Source organism: Cnephaeus nilssonii, assembly GCF_951640355.1.
Source record: "Cnephaeus nilssonii genome assembly, chromosome: 5".
In the NCBI taxonomy this organism is placed as follows: domain Eukaryota; kingdom Metazoa; phylum Chordata; class Mammalia; order Chiroptera; family Vespertilionidae; genus Cnephaeus; species Cnephaeus nilssonii.
The window spans coordinates 33,382,498-33,401,707 of NC_137076.1; the positions used below are offsets into that span (position 1 = coordinate 33,382,498).

Consider the following 19,210-nt stretch of genomic DNA (forward strand, 5'->3'; position numbering starts at 1 on the left):
CAGGAAAGTTCATCAAATGTTAAACAAGGTCAAGAACATAACCAGTACCCAAGAAGTACCCTCCTGTTAACTCTTCTCAATCATGGTGCCTTCTCCCCCCTCCACCCAGGAGCCTAACCTTTTTGTTATTTCTGTCCATGATTTTATTTACATTTCACTACCTGATTATGATTTCCTTACCTATATAGTTTTGTTAGGATCATTTATAGAGTATTTTTGTTGTTCTACTTTTGTGCAACCTTGTGATACTGAGCCACATTGTTTGTGGCCATGCTCATTCATTGTTATTGATATGTAGGATTCTATTATGCAAATAACTCATAATTAACCTGTTTTACTCTTGCTGGATATTTGGGTAGTTTCCAGTGAATATTCATGTATGTGTATCTTGGGAGCCATAAACATTTCTGTGGAATATATACCTAGAGGAGTGGCATGGCTGGATTATAGGGAGTATGTATGTTCAACTCTAACAGTCTGCAGAGTAGTCTTCTAAACTGCTATCCATTTTCACTCCATCTTATACAATTTTCAGTTCAGTATAATGAGTATGTAGTATGTCTCTGTAGTTTTAATTTACATTCCCTGATGACTAATGAAGTTGACTACCTTTTCATATTTATTGACCATTTAAATATCCTCTCTTCTGAAGTTTCTGTGTGATACATTTTCTAAAATCCACAAGACATTATTACTATTGTTGTATATATTTACTAGTAGATATGCCAATATATCTAAATGAATACTTAAGTAAGTATTCATTTAGATATACTGATATATTTACCACTTTCTTCACTCTTCAATCCTTGCAGTATCTTTCAGGTAGTTTATCCATTTTCATGATATGTAGGATTCTATGATATGGATTCATTTTCATTGATTATAGGATTCTATGATGTGGATATTAAGTGAACATGAATAATTTATCTGTTTTACTATCAATGGGTATTTGGGCAATTTGCAAGTATTGTTTTCTTTGTGCTTAAACAATTTATTTTAGTAATAATCTGCTGATAGCAAATTATTCCAGTATTGACTGTATGAAATGCCCTTAATTTGCTTCATTCTTAAAGGAAGTTTCACTGTGTATTGAATTCTGAGTTTTTATTCATTTCCTTTCAGCACTTTCTTTTCTGAAAGCTTAAATACTCCTGACTTGTCTACTCTTCCTCTAGGATCTAGTTCCCATCATTATTCCATCCCCCGCCCCCCCCCCAAAAAAAAAACCACACCCTATATTGCATTTATCTTCATTTTTAAGGATAGCTACAATTTATCAAGTTATTGAAAAGTATCCCCCTCCCCAGTTGCTCTCACCTTTGTAAGCCGTATGTTTACAAAGTTTTTTATTGCCTACCTATGTTATCAGACCCTTGTATATGCCTTATTCTTCTATTGCTTACTGAACTGTTAGTGAAGTGCAAATAAGGTCATTATGTTTGTTTCATTTAGTGATTTATAAATAAAGGAGAAAAACTGGACACATGTAGAGGAGGTAAAGTGATCAAGACAAGTCAGATGGCCTTTCTGTTCTGTAAAAGAAAGGGATGTGCTGTTACCAGAGCAGACTTGATGTTCAAGGCCCGAGTTTGGGGCGCAGAGCAGCCATTTCCATAACACAGGTGCCAGAACTCATTAGAAATACGCCGAGCCAAGGTGTCAGGCAGGCTGGGTCTGAATGACAGCTCTCCTTACTGGCTGTGTGAACTTGTGTTATGACTCTTTCTGAAACTTCAATGCCTGGCACGTGTATACTCAAAAGTGTCTTCCTCCTCTAGCTTTATACTTCAGTATAAACAACTATACAGTTGTTGCTCCATTTGTTTGTTTTTAAGTGAAGTTGTCAGAATCACAAGCAAGTTTGGTTTTAGGCTCATTTCCTGCTCCTGACTGATTTTTCTCTTTTAAAAGCCTCTCCTCTTGCCAAAACCGGTTTGGCTCAGTGGATAGAGCGTCGGCCTGCGGACTCAAGGGTCCCAGGTTCGATTCCGGTCAAGGGCATGTACCTTGGTTGCGGGCACATCCCCGGTAGGGGGTGTGCAAGAGGCAGCTGATCGATGTTTCTCTCTCATCGATGTTTCTAACTCACTATCCCTCTCTCTTCCTCTCTGTAAAAAATCAATAAAATATATATATAAAAAAAAAAAAAAAAGCCTCTCCTCTGGTGTTGGATCTAGCCCCTTAGGAAGCAGCAGCAGAGCTGCTCTGCAGCCAGTTTGGGTACCACATTGACAAGTTTACTCCTTTTGCCTGCTTCTCCCTTTGTTTTCTAATCCAGAGTAGAATTTAAGTAAACAGCTAGGCTTGTTTCATGTTCATCTTTGATTAATCTTCTTAAGAGGCAGTTGGCATGTACATTTTCTGTGATTGCCTTCCTTCCTCAGTATTTACAGGGTCTACATCTTTCAGAGAGAGGGAGGTGCTTTTTGTTGTTGTTTTTTCCATAGCTGGGGCTTGAGGCTTGAAAGGCATTTGGTACAGAAAAAGGATGAGAGAAATGCTGTAGGCCCTGGTCTCAGGTTCAGGGGGAGGTCAGCAGCTCCTGGCAGCCAGCCTTGGGAAATGGAAAGGCGGCTTTCTCCCCAGTGCAGGCCTGCTCTCTACTCCTGTCATCCCATCCCATCCCAGTGGACAATAGCCTGAAATTTAACATCCACCCAGGGGCTGCGTTCTGTCTAAGGTGCCTGAGCTGAAGCATCACCTCGCCTTTTAATAACTTAATGCTTAATATCTAAAGTTTATACATACACAGAGAAGTTTATTCTTTTCTCCCAAGCACATGTCAAGGTATTCTTTCCACCTTATCTCATTTTATCATCATCCCGGCTGGTAAAGTGGTGAAGAGAAAAAGGCCTCCATGATACAGGCAAATTCTGGTTGTGGGTTAGGCAACTTGGAGGATAAAACAAGGCAAGCACTGGACTGCCTCACTCCTCCTGCCCTCGGTGCTCTAGCAGCTGTTGCCTCTGCTGGTAGAGGCCCTGAGGACTGCTGCGCAGGTTTAATTCCTGCCCACTCCCCGCCCAGGGGCCAGCAGAACCACACACAGGCCATCAAGTGGAGAACGTCGTTACTTGTACACCCGCTGCGTCTCTCCTCAAGGGCAGGAGCAGCATTACACTGAGGCCTGTGAGACAGCCTGCCCACGTCAGTCCAGGAGGTTGGCTGACGTCAGCTGTGAAACATACTGCTTTTTCTTGGCTGGCTAACAAAAGGAAAGTTACTATGACCAGGGCTGTCTAGGAGCCCGAAAAGCATGGAGAGGAGATAGAATGTGGTCTCCATCCAGCCCAGGTGATGGTGTGTTCCTTTCTCAGGGGGCTAACAACACTAATACTTTTGCCAGCCTGTTCTGTAGATTGTAGAAATGCGGGGGGGGGGGGGGGGGGGGCGCGAGGGGGATTTTTTTAAAAAGACCTTGGAGTCCAGACTGGCTAGAGGTCAGACATCTTTCCCCAAAATATTTAAAGCTTCCCAAAGGGTCCAGAAATAGACTTTCCATCACAGAGCTACGGCATGTTATTGAAAAGATACGAACAAGGATAAGAGCTCAAAAATAAGCCTTTCCTTCAAAAAGCCCCAGTGCCTCTCAAGCTGGTGCAAGCTCTGGGCCCACCGCCTGGGAAAGGCGGAAGTAGAGGCCCCAGAGCACCTGGATGCGCGGTTGGAATCATTCCTTAGTTATGCCCCAATAAAGTTATTGTTTTAACCGGCAAGCCTGGGAAATCAGGCTCTCTCGATCACTGAACTCTGGTTGTCTAGCAGCTGTCTAGTCCCATGTAAGACATGGGAACTGCTTCTCTCTCACCACTGCTGCTGTTTGTGGTGGACAGATGTAGGTTGTGACATGTTTTGGGAAGTCTTGTTGACCCTTGAACAACGCAGGTGTTAGGGGCACTGACCACCCACAGTCGAAAATCCATGTGTAACCAAGTCAGCCCTCCATCCGCAACTGCAGATCCAAACTACAGTTGCCCCTTGAACAATACATGTTTGAACTGTGCAGGTCAAACCTAATTATTTAAGGGACAGTGGTAAAGTATTTTCTTTTTAATTTAAATTCTTTATTGTTTAAAGTATTACATGTGTCTCCTTTTTCCCCCATTGAGCTCTCCCTGGCCGCTCCCACTCCCCAGCACATGCCCTCACCCCACCCCCTACTATCTGTGTCCATTGGTTATGCTTATATGCATGCATACAAGTCCTTTGTATGCTCTCTTAACCACTCCCCGACCCTCCCCTGCCTTCCCTCTGAGGTTTAACAGTCTGTTTGATGCTTCTCTGTATCTATTTTTGTTCATCAATTTATGTTATTCATTATATTCCACAAATGAGTGAGATCATACGATATTTATCTTTCTCCAACTGGCTTATTTCGCTTAGCATAATGCTCTCCAAGTCCATCCATGCTGTTGCAAATGGTAAGGGTTCTTTCTTTTTTATAGCAGCGTAGTATTCCATTGTGTAGATGTACCACAGGTTTTTAATCCATCTGCATTTGGGCTGTTTCCAAATCTTAGTTATTGAAAATTGTGCTGCTATGAACACAGGGGTGCATATATCCTTTCTGACTGGTTTTTCTGTTTTCTTGGGAACTATTCCTAGAAGTGGTATTACTGGTTCAAATGGGAATTCCATTTTATTTTTTTGAGGAAATTCCATACTGTTTTCCACAGTGGCTGCACCAGTCTGTATTCCCACCAGCAGTACACGAGGGTTCCTTTTTCTCCACATCCTTGCCAGCACTTGTCATTTGTTGATAATAGCCATTCTGACAGGTGTGAGGTGGTACCTCATTGCCATTTTGATTTGCTTCTCTTGGATGATTAGGGACATTGAGCATTTTTTCATATGTCTCTTGGCCTTCTGTATGTCCACTTTTGAAAAGTCTCTATTTAGGTCCTTTGCCCATGTTTTGATCGGATTATCTTCCTTTTGTTAAGTTGTAGGAGTTGCCTATAAATTTTGGAGATTAAACTCTTATTGGATGTAACATTGGCAAATATGTTCTCCCATGCAGTGGGTTCTCTTGTTTTGTTGATGGTTTCTTTTGATATGCATAAGCTTTTTATTTTAATGTAGTCCCATTTATTTACTTTCTCCTTAGTTTCCATTGTCCTAGAAGCTGTATCGGTAAACATATTGCTACGAGATATGTCTGATATTTTGCTGGCTATGGATTCTTCTAAGATTTTTATGGTTTCCCATCTTACATTTAAGTCTTTTTATCCATTTTGATTTTATTTTTGTGTATGGTGTAAGTTGGTGGTCTAGTTTCTTTTTTTTTGCATGTATCTAATTTTCCCAACACCATTTGTTGAAGAGACTGTCTTGACTCCATTGTATGCTCTTGCCTCCTTTGTCAAATATTAATTGAGCATAATGGCTTCAGTTGATTTCTGAGTTCTCTTTTCTGTTCCATTGGTCTATATGTCTGTTCTTGTGCCAGTACCAGGCAGTTTTGAGAACAGGGGCTTTGTAATATAGCTTGATACTTGGTATTATAATCTCTCCAACTTTGTTCTTCTTTCTCAGGATTGCTGTCGCTATTCCGGGTCTTTTTTTTATTCCATATAAATTTTTGGAGAATTTGTTCTAGTTCTGTCATATGCCATTGGTATTTTAATGGGGATTGCATTGAATCTATAGATTGCTTTGGGTAGTATGGACATTTTAATGATGTTGATTCTACCAATCCATGAACACAGTATATTCTTCTATTTATGTCTTCCTCTACCTCTTTTTTTCAACGTCCTGTAGTTTTCCAGGTACAGGTCTCTTACCTCCTAAGTTTATTCCTAGGTATCTTAATTTTTTTGTTTCAATGGTAAATGGGATTGTTTTTTAATTCCTCTTTCTGTTAGTTTATTATTGGTGTATAAAAAAGCCATAGATTTCTGGGTGTTAATTTTGTATCCTGCTACGTTGCCAAATTCATTTATTAAATCTAGTAGGTTTTTGATGGAGTTTTTAGGGTTTTGAAACTTTTTTAAAGTACAGTTGACATACAATATCATATTAGTTTTAAGTGTACAATAGTAATTAGACATTTATGTAGTTTACAAAGTGATCACCCCGGTAAGTCTAGTAGCCATCTGACAGCATACAGAGTTATTACAATATTATTGACATGTTCCCTCTGCTGTACTTTACATTCCCATGATTATTTTTATAACTGGCAATTTATATTTTTTAATCCCTTCATCTTTTTCACCTAAACCCCCTCCCATCTGGCAATCATCAGTTTGTTCTCTATTTATGAGTTTATTTCTGTTTTGTTTGTTCTTGAGATTTCACATAAAAATGAAATCAGATGGTATTTGCCATGTTGTCACAAATGGGAAGGTTTTATTCTTTTTTATAGCTGAGCAATAGTCCATTGTAGATGTGTACCACATCTTCTTTATCCACCCTCTATTAATGGACACTTAGGTTGCTTCCATATCTTGGCTATCGTAAATAATGCTGCAATGAACATAGGGGAGCATAAGTGTTTTGGATTTCTTTAGATAAATACCTAGAAGTGGAATTTCTAGGTCATATGGTAGTTCTATTTTTAATTTTGGGGGGCATCTCCATACTATTTTCCATAGTGGCTACACCATTTTATAGTTCTAACAATGCACAAGGATTCCCTTTTCTCCACATCCTCTCCAACACTTGTTGACTTATTGATAGCTATTCTGACAGGTGTCAAGTGATATACCTTATTGTGGTTTTAATTTGCATTTCCCTGATGATTAGTGATTTTGAACATCTTTTAATGTCTTTTGGCCATTTGTCCTCTTGGGAGAAATAACGATTTTGAGTTTCTCTGCTCATTTTTTAGTCAGATTGTTTTTTGGTGTTAAGTTGTTTGAGTTCCTTAAATATTTGAATATTAACTCTTTATCATATGTATGTATCATTGGTGACTGTCTTCTCCCATTCAGTGGGTTGTCTCTTTTTTTGTTGTGGATGGTTTTCTTTGCTGTGCAAAAGCTCTATAGTTCGATATCAAACATTTGTTTTTTCTTTTGTTTCCCTTGCCCAAGGAAACAAAAATATAGCTAAAAATATGTATGTTACTAAGAGCGATGTCAGATTGTTTACTGCCTATTTTCTTCTATGATTCCGGGTCTTAGATTTAAGTCTTGAATCCATTTTGAGTTTATTCTTGTCTGTGGTAAAAGAAAGTGGTCCAGTTTCATGCTTTTGCATGTGTCTCTCCAGTTTTCCTAACACTATTTAAGAGATTATCTTTACCTCCTTGTATACTGGTATATTCTTGCCTCCTTTGTCATAGATTAAGTGAGCATAGAGGTTTGGGTTGATTTCTAGACTCTCTATTCTGTTCCATTGATCTGTGTGTTTGTTTTTATGCCAGTACCTTGCTATTTTGCTTACTGTAGCCTGTAGTATAGTTTGATATCAGATACATCCAACTTTGTTCTTTTTTCTCAAGATTATTTTGGCTATTCGAGGTCTTTTGTGATTCTATATAAATTTTAGGGCTATTTGTTCTCGTTCTGTGAAAAAAATCCATTAGTATATTATAGGGTTTGCATTGAATCTATAGATTGCTTTGGGTAGTATGGACATTTTAATGATGTTAATTCATCTGCCTTCAGCAAGTCAATCTTTTTGCTGGTGGAGGACTTTGCCTCAGTGTTGATGAAAACATAGTCTCTGTGAAGCTCATTTAGAGTGAAGCACAGTAAAACAAAGCACAATAAAACGTGGTATGCCTGGACAGTAAATCTGCAAGCATTTATTGCATGTTGATTACATGCTAGACACTCTGCTGAGTCTTAATGATGGACATCATTGATTTTAAAGAACTTATATTCTAGGAGGGGAGGTAAGACAGTATGGAGGTGCCCACCAAAGTGAAATAAAGCACAGCATGAATACCAAAACGATAGACCAGCTAGCATCGAGAGGGGGGTATGAATCCCAGCTATTTTTGGATAGGGGAAGGTCATTTGTGGCAGGAACAAAAGCTGAATGAAGGGCAAACCAGACTGGGCATGAAAGGCTGTATATCAGGCCGAGGAATTTGAGCTTTATCTTGGGACTCACCATTAGCAATTTTAAATAGGAGAGTAGCATAGTCTGATTTACCCCCTCTGAATTCTGATTTTTCTTTTTAATCCTCACCCAACGATATTTTTCCATTGATCCTTAAAGAGAATGGAAGGAAAGAGAGAGATACATCGATTGGTTGCTTCCCACATGTGTCCCGACCATAGCCAGGGATCAAACCTGTATCCTAGATACACACCCTTGACTTGGAATTAAATCAAGCCCATGCCCCTTTGGTGCACTGGCCGCCACTAACCACTGTGCAACCCCAGCCAGGGCTGAATTCTGACTTTAAATAGTGACTTGACCTCATGTGTTTATCACTTGCTGCCCTTAAACTTACATGCCAGTTGTGATATTTCCAGTAAGTAATAGAAAACTCAAAATGGCTTAAAGTCAACGTGGAGGAACCTTGAAGATAATAGTGAAATAAACCAGTCACAAAAGGACAAATACGTATGATCCCACTTACAAGAGGTTCCTACAGTAACCAAATTCATAGGGACAGAAAGTAGAATGGTGGTTGCCAGGGATGGATGGGGAAGAAGGATTGGGGTATGGAATTTGTTTTACAAGATGAAGAGTTTTGGAGATGGATGGTGGTGAGGGCTGCACAGCAATGTAAGTGTACTTAATACCACTATACTGTACACTTGAAAATGATTAAAATGGTAAATGTTATTTTACCACAGTACAAAAAATTACCCCCCAAAATGACTTAAACCAAATGGAAAACATTATTTCATAACAACTCATCATTAGAATAGCTTCAGGGTTGGGCGAATTCATAGTTTCAGCAGTAGCAATAAGGACCCAGGTTGTCTTCATCTTCCTACTCTGCCATCCTCCACACACTGCTTCATCCTCAGGCAGCTTCCCTTGCAGGACATCTGCCCCCGGCAGAAATTACTTTCCAACACAAACAGCCATGAAAAGAGACCATCTCTCTTTTTAAGACCGGGAAAGGCTTCCAAAGTCACGTGTTGCTCAACATCTCCATTTGAACATCTAACAGCCATTTCATCAGCAGCACGGCCAACACCGAACTCCTGATGTCCTCCTACATCCTCCTCCTGTCTTTCCAGCCTCAGTAAGGGGCAAGTTCTCTATTCTCCAAAGCCTTCCGTTACTCAGGCCAAAAACCTTGGCGTCATTTTGGATCCCTCTCTTTATGTCAGACCATATAGACATCAGCAGACTATTTTCTTTTGACTCTGCCTTAAAAAATGTTTCCAGACTCCACCTACTTTTCACCACCATGACTTTGCTCTGAGCCACTGCCATATCTTCCTAGGTTATCCCAATAGTTTATCTGGTCTCCCTGTTTCTGCCCTTGATCACTTATTCATTGAAAACAAAACATTGGAGTTCTTAAATATGGGCCAGGCACTGCTCCTGGTACTAGCAGTTCTGCAGGGACTAGAACAGATCAAACCCCCTGACCTCTTGGAGCTTTCCCTCTGTTCTCAACACAGCAATCAGACTGATCTCGTTCAAATATCAGTCAGTCATGTCTCTCCTTTGATCAAAGTCCGGAGTTTCACCTGCCCGTGCTAATAGTATCTACCTGTAACTGAAGATGAGGAAAAGTCGGGTTTTAACATTGACGTTCCTGTTCTCTATTGAATGCTATTATGCCACAGAGCATAGTTCAGTTTGTGGATTTTCAAGTGGGAGAAGGGCAAGTGGAAGAATCGTTTCTAGCAGGTAGGACTCTAGAAATGGAAAGCACTGCATTGAATGACTCCAGGGGCATCTGTGTGATACAGTGATCATTCTGACAGTGATTTCTCAACCATCTGCCTCTTCCTGCTCCTCCTGCCTTCTTTCACAGAATTCTTTGGGCACATAGAGCTTTCAAAACATATTGAAACCTCTGTTAAATGGATGTGTTTTTTAAATTGAGATATAACATACATGCAATAAAATACATTTTAAGTGTACCACTTAGTTTGTGCATGCGTATGTTCCCATGTAACTACTAATTCAGATCAAGATACATTTTGAGAACTCTCCGTCCATATTAACTTCCAAATGTAATCAATATTCTAATTTCTGTCACCATAAAATTAGTTTTGCCTTTATCTGATGGAATTTTTTTTTTTTTTTAATGCTCACCCAAGGTTATTTTTTTTCACCACCATTGATTTTTAGAGAGAGTGGAAGGCAGGGAGGAGGGGGAGATACATTGATTGCATGCACCCTGACCAGGGCAAGGATTTAACCTGGGAATCAAACCCTTAGGCCCGTGGTCGGCAAACTGCGGCTCGCGAGCCACATGCAGCTCTTTGGCCCCTTGAGTGTGGCTCTTCCACAAAATACCACGGCCTGAGTGAGTCTATTTTGAAGAAGTGGCATTAGAAGAAGTTTAAGTTTAAAAAATTTGGCTCTCAAAAGAAATTTCAATCGTTGTACTGTTGATATTTGGCTCTGCTGACTAACGAGTTTGCCGACCACTGCCTTAGGCCAACACTCTATCCACTGAGCCAAACTGGCCAGGGCAATGGAATCTTTTATATCTGGTTTCTTTCATGCAAAACAAGGTGTGATATTCACCCATGTTGTTGCAGATAGCTGTACATTTTTCATTGCTGCACAGTATTCCTTTTTTTAAAAAAAAACACACCACAATTTATTCTATTGGTAGATTTTGGGGATATTATGAATAACATGTCATTTGTTGGATGTAAGAATTCTTTTCACTTGACAGTATAAATGCTTCGTCATAGGATATGCTGATGGATAGAGGATATGATAAAGTGTCCGTACTCCTCTGAGGGTTTTGAGAAGTCTTCCTGTATTCAGTGGTCTGAGCTCTACTGCCTGACACATTATTCTTCATGTCTTCTCCTTGCTCTAGCCCAGGCCACAAAGTTGAACAGAAGTAATGATTAGAATGCAAAGACAAGGTGATATTGTACAAGGTTATGAGTAATAGCAATCCTTGGATTAAAAGGGAAATTCTCCAGTGATCTGTTACCACCATTGCATCAGTTCCATTTAGTGCCTGAAAATTTTTGAAGGGGGTAGGAAATCCTATTCCTAAATAGCAAACGTTTAGGCCCAAGAATTAGGCTATACTTGAGAGAGCTAACAGTTAACTTGATTTCATGCACAGTACTGATCACTAGCAATACAAAGTGATGAACAAGATACATAGAGCTTACCCTGCGTACAGAGGCAGACCAGCCATCACGGTCCGTTGTGGACGGCAAAGCACTGTAAGGAAAAACTCTGGTTTTCATTTACATCACACCAAGTGTTCTGCCTCCTACCACTCCTGACCCATGATGGATAGGTTTTCACACATCAGGCGATTCTGGGTGTCCTACAATTTAGCTCAATTCCAACACTATCTCCCTGGAGATAATGTCAGATCTCACAGCTTAAGGGCTCAGTCCCACAAGACTGCTCCCACTTCAGATTCCAGTCACGAGTCTAGGTTGTTACCTGTGCTTCTAACCAAAGGGCTATAAATTGTAGGTTCCCACAACTCCCTCCTGAAGTTCAGTTAATTTGCCAGAGGGAACAACATGAGGAAAGAGGCAGCCACTCACAGGAACTTAGAAAAATTAAAAATTCACCCTAGCCTGGAGCATAGTGTGTAAGGAGAGAGTAGTTGCAGAAGATGGAAATATAATCAGATACTAGATCATGAAAAGCTTTAAAATAATAATAACAGCCAATGTTTCTGAGGAATTGGCCTTTTCCAGGCTCTACACTAATCACATTTCATGGACTACCTCATTGAACACTCATCATCCTTAACACATAAGGTACATCGTTACAGACGATAAAACGACAGGTCCAGGCCTTCTCTAACGGATCAAAAGCCCATTCTCTTAACCACCCTCTAAGAGACTATTACATAAGCCATGTTTTATCTTCCTATGGGCTCAGCTTCTTGTGTTGTGCTTTGGATCGACTTAAATTAGCTAATGTTCCTTCAATGTATGCAAACATAAAACTGGTATAAACTCCAGGTGCTTATACTGATCATATAAAATAAATCTATCAATTAACACAAACAAAACTATAAGACTAATGAAATTAAGTTGCATTAATTTCATGTGACTGATGTGATATTTTGCTGAAGTTGTCGCTCGCAAGGAGTGAGTAGGCCCTGGGAGTAAAGCGCAGCATACCTTGGCTCCTGGCGCTCTGTGGAAACCCCGTTTTCCCGCACCTCTTGTCTCTGTCAGCGTCCTAGAAAGCATAATGCTGTGGCGCTTCACTGGAGTGAAGACATCTCACATACGCAGGCTCTGAAAGACAGTTTCTGTATTTCAATGCCCCTTGAGTTCAAAATAATAGAAACGGTCCAAACTTACTAAAGTAGGATTCAATCTGAAACGCAGTGTGGTCTGTGAGTGCGAGTGGGAGAGGGGAGAGTGGCTGGGAGGGGAGTGTTTGGTGGCTTTTGAGGGTTGCTATAGTTATGCATAGTAGAGATTCTTACCTCTGTAGTTTTGCTTCTTCACAGGGGTTGGCACCAGGAATTATTACAGAAAGATTGGCTACCGGTTACAAGGCCCATACATGGTGAAGACACTAAAATATTAGCCCAATAGTCCACCTTGATGCAGTGTTTCTGGCAGGAGGTGGAGACTCCAGGTGTCTTGAATATTCAACGGAGAGGCTGAGCAAAGCAAATGGACCTACCCTGTCCCCTTGGCGAGAAGCTTCACCCTCATCCTGCAGCTGCGGAGACTGGAAACTGCCCTCAGGGCACGACCGCGTCTGGTGACCAAGCATGGAGCCTCTGGCGCTCGGCACGCCTGTGCCCCGACCTGTGTGTTCTCAAGAAGTCACTCCGGTTTTCAAGGCTAAGTCATGTACCCAGTTTCTAAATTCTGCATGCGGCCAGCAAGTGACTTACTCAGACTGACAAAAGCAATTTAGTCAACTCAATTGGGAACCATAATTCATGAAATAAAACTAGGTGGTGGTTAGGAGCAAAGTTAGGAGAAACTTATTTAGATGGGATAGGGACAAAAGGTCAGGTTGAACACATAAAAACTGACCTGATTTTGAACTCTGGACTTGAACACAGAGCATTCCAGCACACGAAAATGAGCTTTCGTTTTATTGCAAGTCATTCTGGTTTCTGTGATGTTTGCAGTAACTGTGTGATGGAGAGAGGAGTGGACATATGTTTATGTTTCAAACTTGAAACCAGCCCTTTCATTCCACGGTGGGCCATTACGAACGTCCTCAGTTTTCTGTCTGTACTTCCTACTCTCCTTACAGCTGCAGCCCAGTGTGGGCAGCACGTGCGCCCAGAGCAACGACTGGCTTCCCCTTTGTCTCCTGAGCAGGCGGAGCCGGGCATGCGTGTGTCTCGGGTGGTGTGGCCCTAAGGGAAGATGCGCTCCCACGGGAGCTGTTTTCTGCATTTTAATTCTTTAAGATGAATTTCGGTTTGTTTTAAATGGATGAAGATAAGAGTTTAACTCATATGAAAGCAAAAATAAAAAATGGTAATGCAAAACAGGCCCAAATCTAAAGATAGGAAAAAGATTGGCTTCTCCCGGCTTCACCTTGTTGAACTGTCTCATAAGTTCCAGGTTATCTAAGGAGACTCCGCCTGGAGAGGGTCAGTTCATGAGAGCATGGCTGAACCCTGTGCCCCTCGGCCTCTGTGGCATTTTACAAGCTTTATTAAATGGGATTGATTCTTCTAAAAGGTACAAAAAATAAAACCAACAAACAAAGAAGAATCATGTAAGGGGTTTCCTCTTCCTGGAAATGCGGTGACATTTGCCAATGAATTTACAGGGTTGAGTTTCCAGCCTGTGACACTGTTCACTCCCCCCGGGTGCCGTCCGCCGTGTCCTTCAACTGCCACGAGGCAAATGGCACTGCCTTCTCGTGGGCTCTGTGGAGCCAGAGGCTTTCCATGAGTGTAGTTTAGGGAATTTAGCTGCTTCTCAATTACGTGTGTGTTTCCTTTCAAAATAAAACTGTTAAACCAACAGAGCATATACCGTGATGGCTGTGAGCACACATGACGAACTAGAAGGGAGAGCGTGCTGGCCCACGCTTGCCTCCACCTGCAGCGTGACCTTGACTTAGTCCACCGAAGTCTGCACCTCCAATTTCTCATGTGACCTACTTACCTACATGCATCAAAATGTATAAGTGCAAGCAAGTCCTTTGTGAAGTTGTGAAAGGACTTTCACATGTAAGGTTCATTGTAAAATGACAGTTTAGAGCAGAGGTCCTCAAACTTTTTAAACAGGGGGCCAGTTCACTGTCCCTCAGACCATTGGAGGGCCGGACTATAGTTTAAAAAAAACTATGAACAAATTCCTATGCACGCTGCACATATCTTATTTTGAAGTAAAAAAACAAAACGGCAAAAACACCCGCATGTGGCCCGCGGGCCGTAGTTTGAGGACGCCAATTTCTGCACGTTTAGAGCAAGATTTTAAGACAAAGTTGCCTGTTTCTAACGGATAAGTCATTGTTTCATCTGGATTTCCATCTCAGGGCTCAGGAGCACCTACCTAGCTCCTCCTCAGCCTTTCTAGGAGCGAGTCTCCTAGCCTTGAGCCAAGACGCGGACCTTCCCTAGCTTCCCGGGGCTGCAGTCCCTGCAGCGTTCTGTCACCAGCACCAGCTTCTCTGCTGACTGCCACGGACCTTTCCTGGCATTCGTGGCACTTACTCCGGAGGCCTGGCCAGCCTGGCCTTCCCAGAAACGGGTGCCCCTCAGGAGAGCAGGCCGTCTCAGAAGAAAGATCCCTTAGGCATGACCCTGCGGCCTCTGCATGAAACCTTGAAAGCTGCACCTTGGGCTCCTGGTCTGTATTGAACGGCTGAGCAACCACCTCAAACCCAAATAGCTCTGCTTAGTTCAGCTTCTTGTGATACCACCTGGAGAGTTCAAAAAAAAAAAAAAGCCATATCAAGAACAGACTAAAATCTATTTGAATAGTAAATGAGATTTTTTTAAAAAAAATCTATATCACCCAGTGAAAGAATAAAGCTCAGTTTCTCAAATGTGGGGATGAGGGAACCCCCTTTAAAGGAAACAGTTTCCACAGGCTCAAAAGAATACTGAAATGGCCCTGGCCGGTTTGACTCAGAAGACAGAGTGTTGGCCTGCAGACTGAAGGGTCGTGGGTTCAAGTGCAGTCAAGGTCACGTACCTCGGTTGCAGGCTTGATCCCCAGCCTCAGTCTGGGTGCATGCAGGAGGCAACATATCGATGTCTCTTTCACATCGATGTTTCTCTCGGCTGTCTCTTCCCCTCCCTTCCACACTCTCTAAAAATCAGTGGAAAATATCCTTGGGTGAGGATTAACAAAAACCAAAGCCTGTTCTCTAAAAATATCCTTCAAATTGCAAGTTTTCATTTCCAAAGATTTTTTTGTGAGACTATCATTAAATTGAAAAACATTCATAAAGAACTCACAGCCCCCCCGAGTTTATGAAAGACCTCATGATCTAGGCTCTGAAAACCTGGGCTCCTCTATTAACTCGGGGTTTGTGGGCAGGTCCCTCACCTTGAGCTGCAGCTTCCTGTTTACCACGTGAGATACACACCCATCTCAGGGTAAGTGTGAGGATCAGATGGTCGCGTTTGAGAGACTGCATAAACCATGCTATTTTCTATAGAGACAATTGTTACTCTGAGGCAGTAGCTTCTGACAGATGTGTGCCCTTGGGCAAGTAAACCTCTGGCTCTTGGCACAGTTCCTCTCTTTAAAATGGAAGCAATACGAGTACCTCCCTCATGCAGAGACCTGAATGAGCTCATGAGTGTAAGGTTCTGAGAACAGGGCCTGTGGAGCGTAAAACACCAGAAGCACCAGCTGTTACTAACGGGCAGCGTCTGGCCCATTTTAACAAAGTTATCTGTTGGCAGTAGAATCTGACTTTTTGCCAATGTCAGAGAGTAGTATCTGGTCTCAGGCCATTTCTTCCTCCTGTTGGTCCTTCTGTTTCATTCACAGAAGTCTAGGGTTGCAAATTGACAAAACCCTACTGTGAGGGACGAGAGACCTGCTGAGACTCCACAGCAAAGAGCATTTTTAAACATCCCTGTAATTCTGGGGGCTCCCCGGCAAGTTGTCCAATGGCGGCATGACTGCTGGTCTCCCCTGTGTGCAGGCAGCTGTGTCCCTTTAAGAAGTCCTGAGGGGTGGGTCCACGTCTCTGTAGGTTAGTTATGAATGCCAGCAATCCGTTTGTGTTTCATTCTGTGAAGACGCTCCAAAAACTACGTTTACAGGCTTTTTAAAGAAACAAATACATGCCTACAAACGTAGCAAACCCACTGCTGCTCTGCATCCGAGTTTGCAGCGTTCTCTCCTACCTCTGTCTTCACGGGCCTCGAACACTCTGTGCACCCGGAACACCCCTCCTTCAGGGGAGAAACTGCCACCTCCTCGGCCCACTGTGCGCTGTCCCTGCACCAGGACCCTCGTGTCCTTTCCTCAGGTGATCCTCACTGCAGCCCTGCAGTGAGCACTGTTCTCCCCCAATTAACAAGGACACGGGCCCAGAGTCAGACAGGGCCACCGCGTTGCCCAGTTCCAGTCGGAACCGGTTATAAAATGTCTGTGGCTCGCACACTAACATGCCACGTGCCCCTGGAGCGGCCCAGCAGGCAACCCCGATCTCAGCTACTAAATGGGTTTAGGAGTCAAACCTGAGCCAGTGACTCAGACTTGCTCACTCCTCTACCTCACATCATCTTTCTTGGGGAGAAAAAGGGTTTCAGTCAGCTTGCGTTCAAAGAGCACCCAACAGCTCATGATTTCACCCTCACAACCACCAACCTGTGAGGAAGGTCCTGTCTCGGGTTTTACAGCGGCAGGTTGTGGGCGTGAGTGGTTTCATCGGGAGAGAATGCAAAGCAAACAGTCTGCTCTTTCTATTTAAATGAAAATAGCTTTTCTAAAAATTACATATGCTCATTGTGGGGAAAATTTGACAGAAAAGCACAAGATAACCTGAAATCGCACCATCACAGGCAACCATGCTAAGCACTGCGATGAACATCGTTCCATCCATCTCTACACACACACACACACAATCAATTTTATGTAAAGCGATTACGCTGCATGTGTTGCTTTGTAACCTTTACTTGACAAAATAATGGGAGCATCTCATGGCAAAGCACATAGCTCTTCTTCGTCCTTTTTAGTAACTACCTGATCTTCCATTGTCTGCAGCTGCCACAATTTATTTCAGCAGGTCTTCCATATCTTATATTCTTTTATATTCTTATTTTCACAACAGCCAGAATCATATTAAGCACGAGGGCTGCACACATTACTGACTCATAAGATTTGCTTTAAATTTTTGTCTACAAGCAGTCACGCAGCCACGGCAGGCTTCCTCAGTGTCCCTCCCTTTAGTTCTACCGCCAAGTCTCAGTCCTGCGTTCACAACTCACCGTCCAGGAGGTGGGGGAGGAGAAACCTGTCTGGCAGCTTGGCCTTTTCCACTAAGGCAGCAGCACATTTGATGGCGAACAAGTCCCATCAAACAAAATGTCAAGCTGCCGGTTCACTGAAAGGTACTGGAGCGTAACATGCTTTTATTGAGGTGAGAGGTGACCGTACCTTACGTCCCCCCCCCCCCCCCCCCCCCCCCCGCCATAGACGTTACTGCTTCAAGACGGATTCCCTTGCCAGCTGAAGCCTGCAGAGAAGGTGAGCCGCTTGCACAGGGCGGACATTGGAAGATTAGCAAATGTGAGCGCCAGGAAGGTGACAGTAGCCACTGTCCCAACCAGGACATGGGGGGAGGGGCTCAGCACTTGGACCCCTCAAGGAAAAGCAGGCCTGGTGGCCAGCTGCCTGGGTTTGAGGCTTGCTTCTGCCTCTGTCTGGCTTTGCAGGAACTAGGGTTTGGGACCACTGCGTGTTTGGGGTGTTGGGGCAGCAGGCAAAGGATCATTTACATCTACCTGAAGAGAAAGGAAGGGAGGAAACTGGGGAACGAGGAAGAAAGGGAAATAATATCTGTTGAGCAGTTAGGCCTAGACTTGACCTCATAACTGTTCTCTGAGGCAGGAATTACAGTCTCCATTTTACAAATGAGAAGCCAGGGTTCAAAACAGGTAAGTAAATTAACCAAGACCACAGCTAGTGAGTGAAGAGTTGACAAAAACTCACAAAGCTTCAAGGATTCTAATACCTATGGGCAATGGTGGCTCTAGAATTTCTAAAAAAAAAAAAGGGGTGGTGAGGTTTGAGGCTGGGAAAAGGTATGGGGGCGGCGTTTGAAGCTACATTTGCCTAGCAGAGACTGCCCTCCACTCCACCTTCCTTATGCCACTTCTTGGCACAACTTGAAAAACTACTTGATGCAAAAATACAGATAAACGATACATCCAAATAAAGAACTTGAGAATAGGGACAACGTGGAAAGAAAACCAGCAGTAAGTAATCAACCTACTTAAATAGAGAACTGAAACTAAAGTACTGTTGTAGAAAAAAAAGAAAAGCTAGGTTAAAATAAGAGGACTGAATATTCCTCTAGTTCTGCTCCCACCCTAAGCTCACACAAGACTAAAGGGGATTTTAAAAGAAACCATCACCATAAATCTACAAGAACAGGAAGAGCAAAGGAAAGACAAAAGGGATAAGATTTTGGGAGCTGTACAGCAGATGGACAGTAGTAACTCAGCAGTTACTGGGCAGTGGAGAAAGTTGGAGCCAATACGATTTATACCAGCGGTCGCCAACCTTTCAGACCTCACGGACCACCAGTTGGCAACTGCGGATTTATCCCACAGAAACTTCATATTATATGTTGATATGAGATATTTAAGATAATGGGAAATGGAAATTAACAGGTACCTAACCCATAATGTATTAAATATTGACCAAAAGCAAAAGCTGGTATTTTCATATCAGACAAAGCTGAATTTGAGGCTTTAATCTTTTAAATAATACTTTTAAAACATTTTCCAAATATTAAAGCTGTAAAAGAAAACTATTGCGGGAGAGCTGATGATCTACAAAGAGGTCATAACTGTCATAAATCATAGGTGCCAAGTTACAGTATCAACATTTATAAATGGTTCAAGTGTAATTTTCATAAAGGTTAAAATTCTGACTCTCAGGCAAATATAAAAAGAACACCTGGCAAAGAATTCGTTTAACAGAGAGGGAACCAGGAAGAC

The 19,210-nt window shown here is 42.3% G+C and overlaps 1 protein-coding gene across 1 annotated transcript in view; it reads left to right on the forward strand.

Moving 5' to 3' along the window:
- ELP3 (elongator acetyltransferase complex subunit 3) overlaps nt 1–16,736 on the forward strand; it is a 95,109-nt gene extending 78,373 nt beyond the window's left edge. The window contains exon 15 of the mRNA XM_079770952.1: nt 12,548–16,736. Within this exon, the coding sequence (XP_079627078.1) occupies nt 12,548–12,627 (80 nt within the window). The 3' untranslated portion in view covers nt 12,628–16,736. The remainder of the gene's footprint in view (nt 1–12,547) is intronic.
- The last annotated feature ends 2,474 nt before the right edge of the window (nt 16,737–19,210 follow it).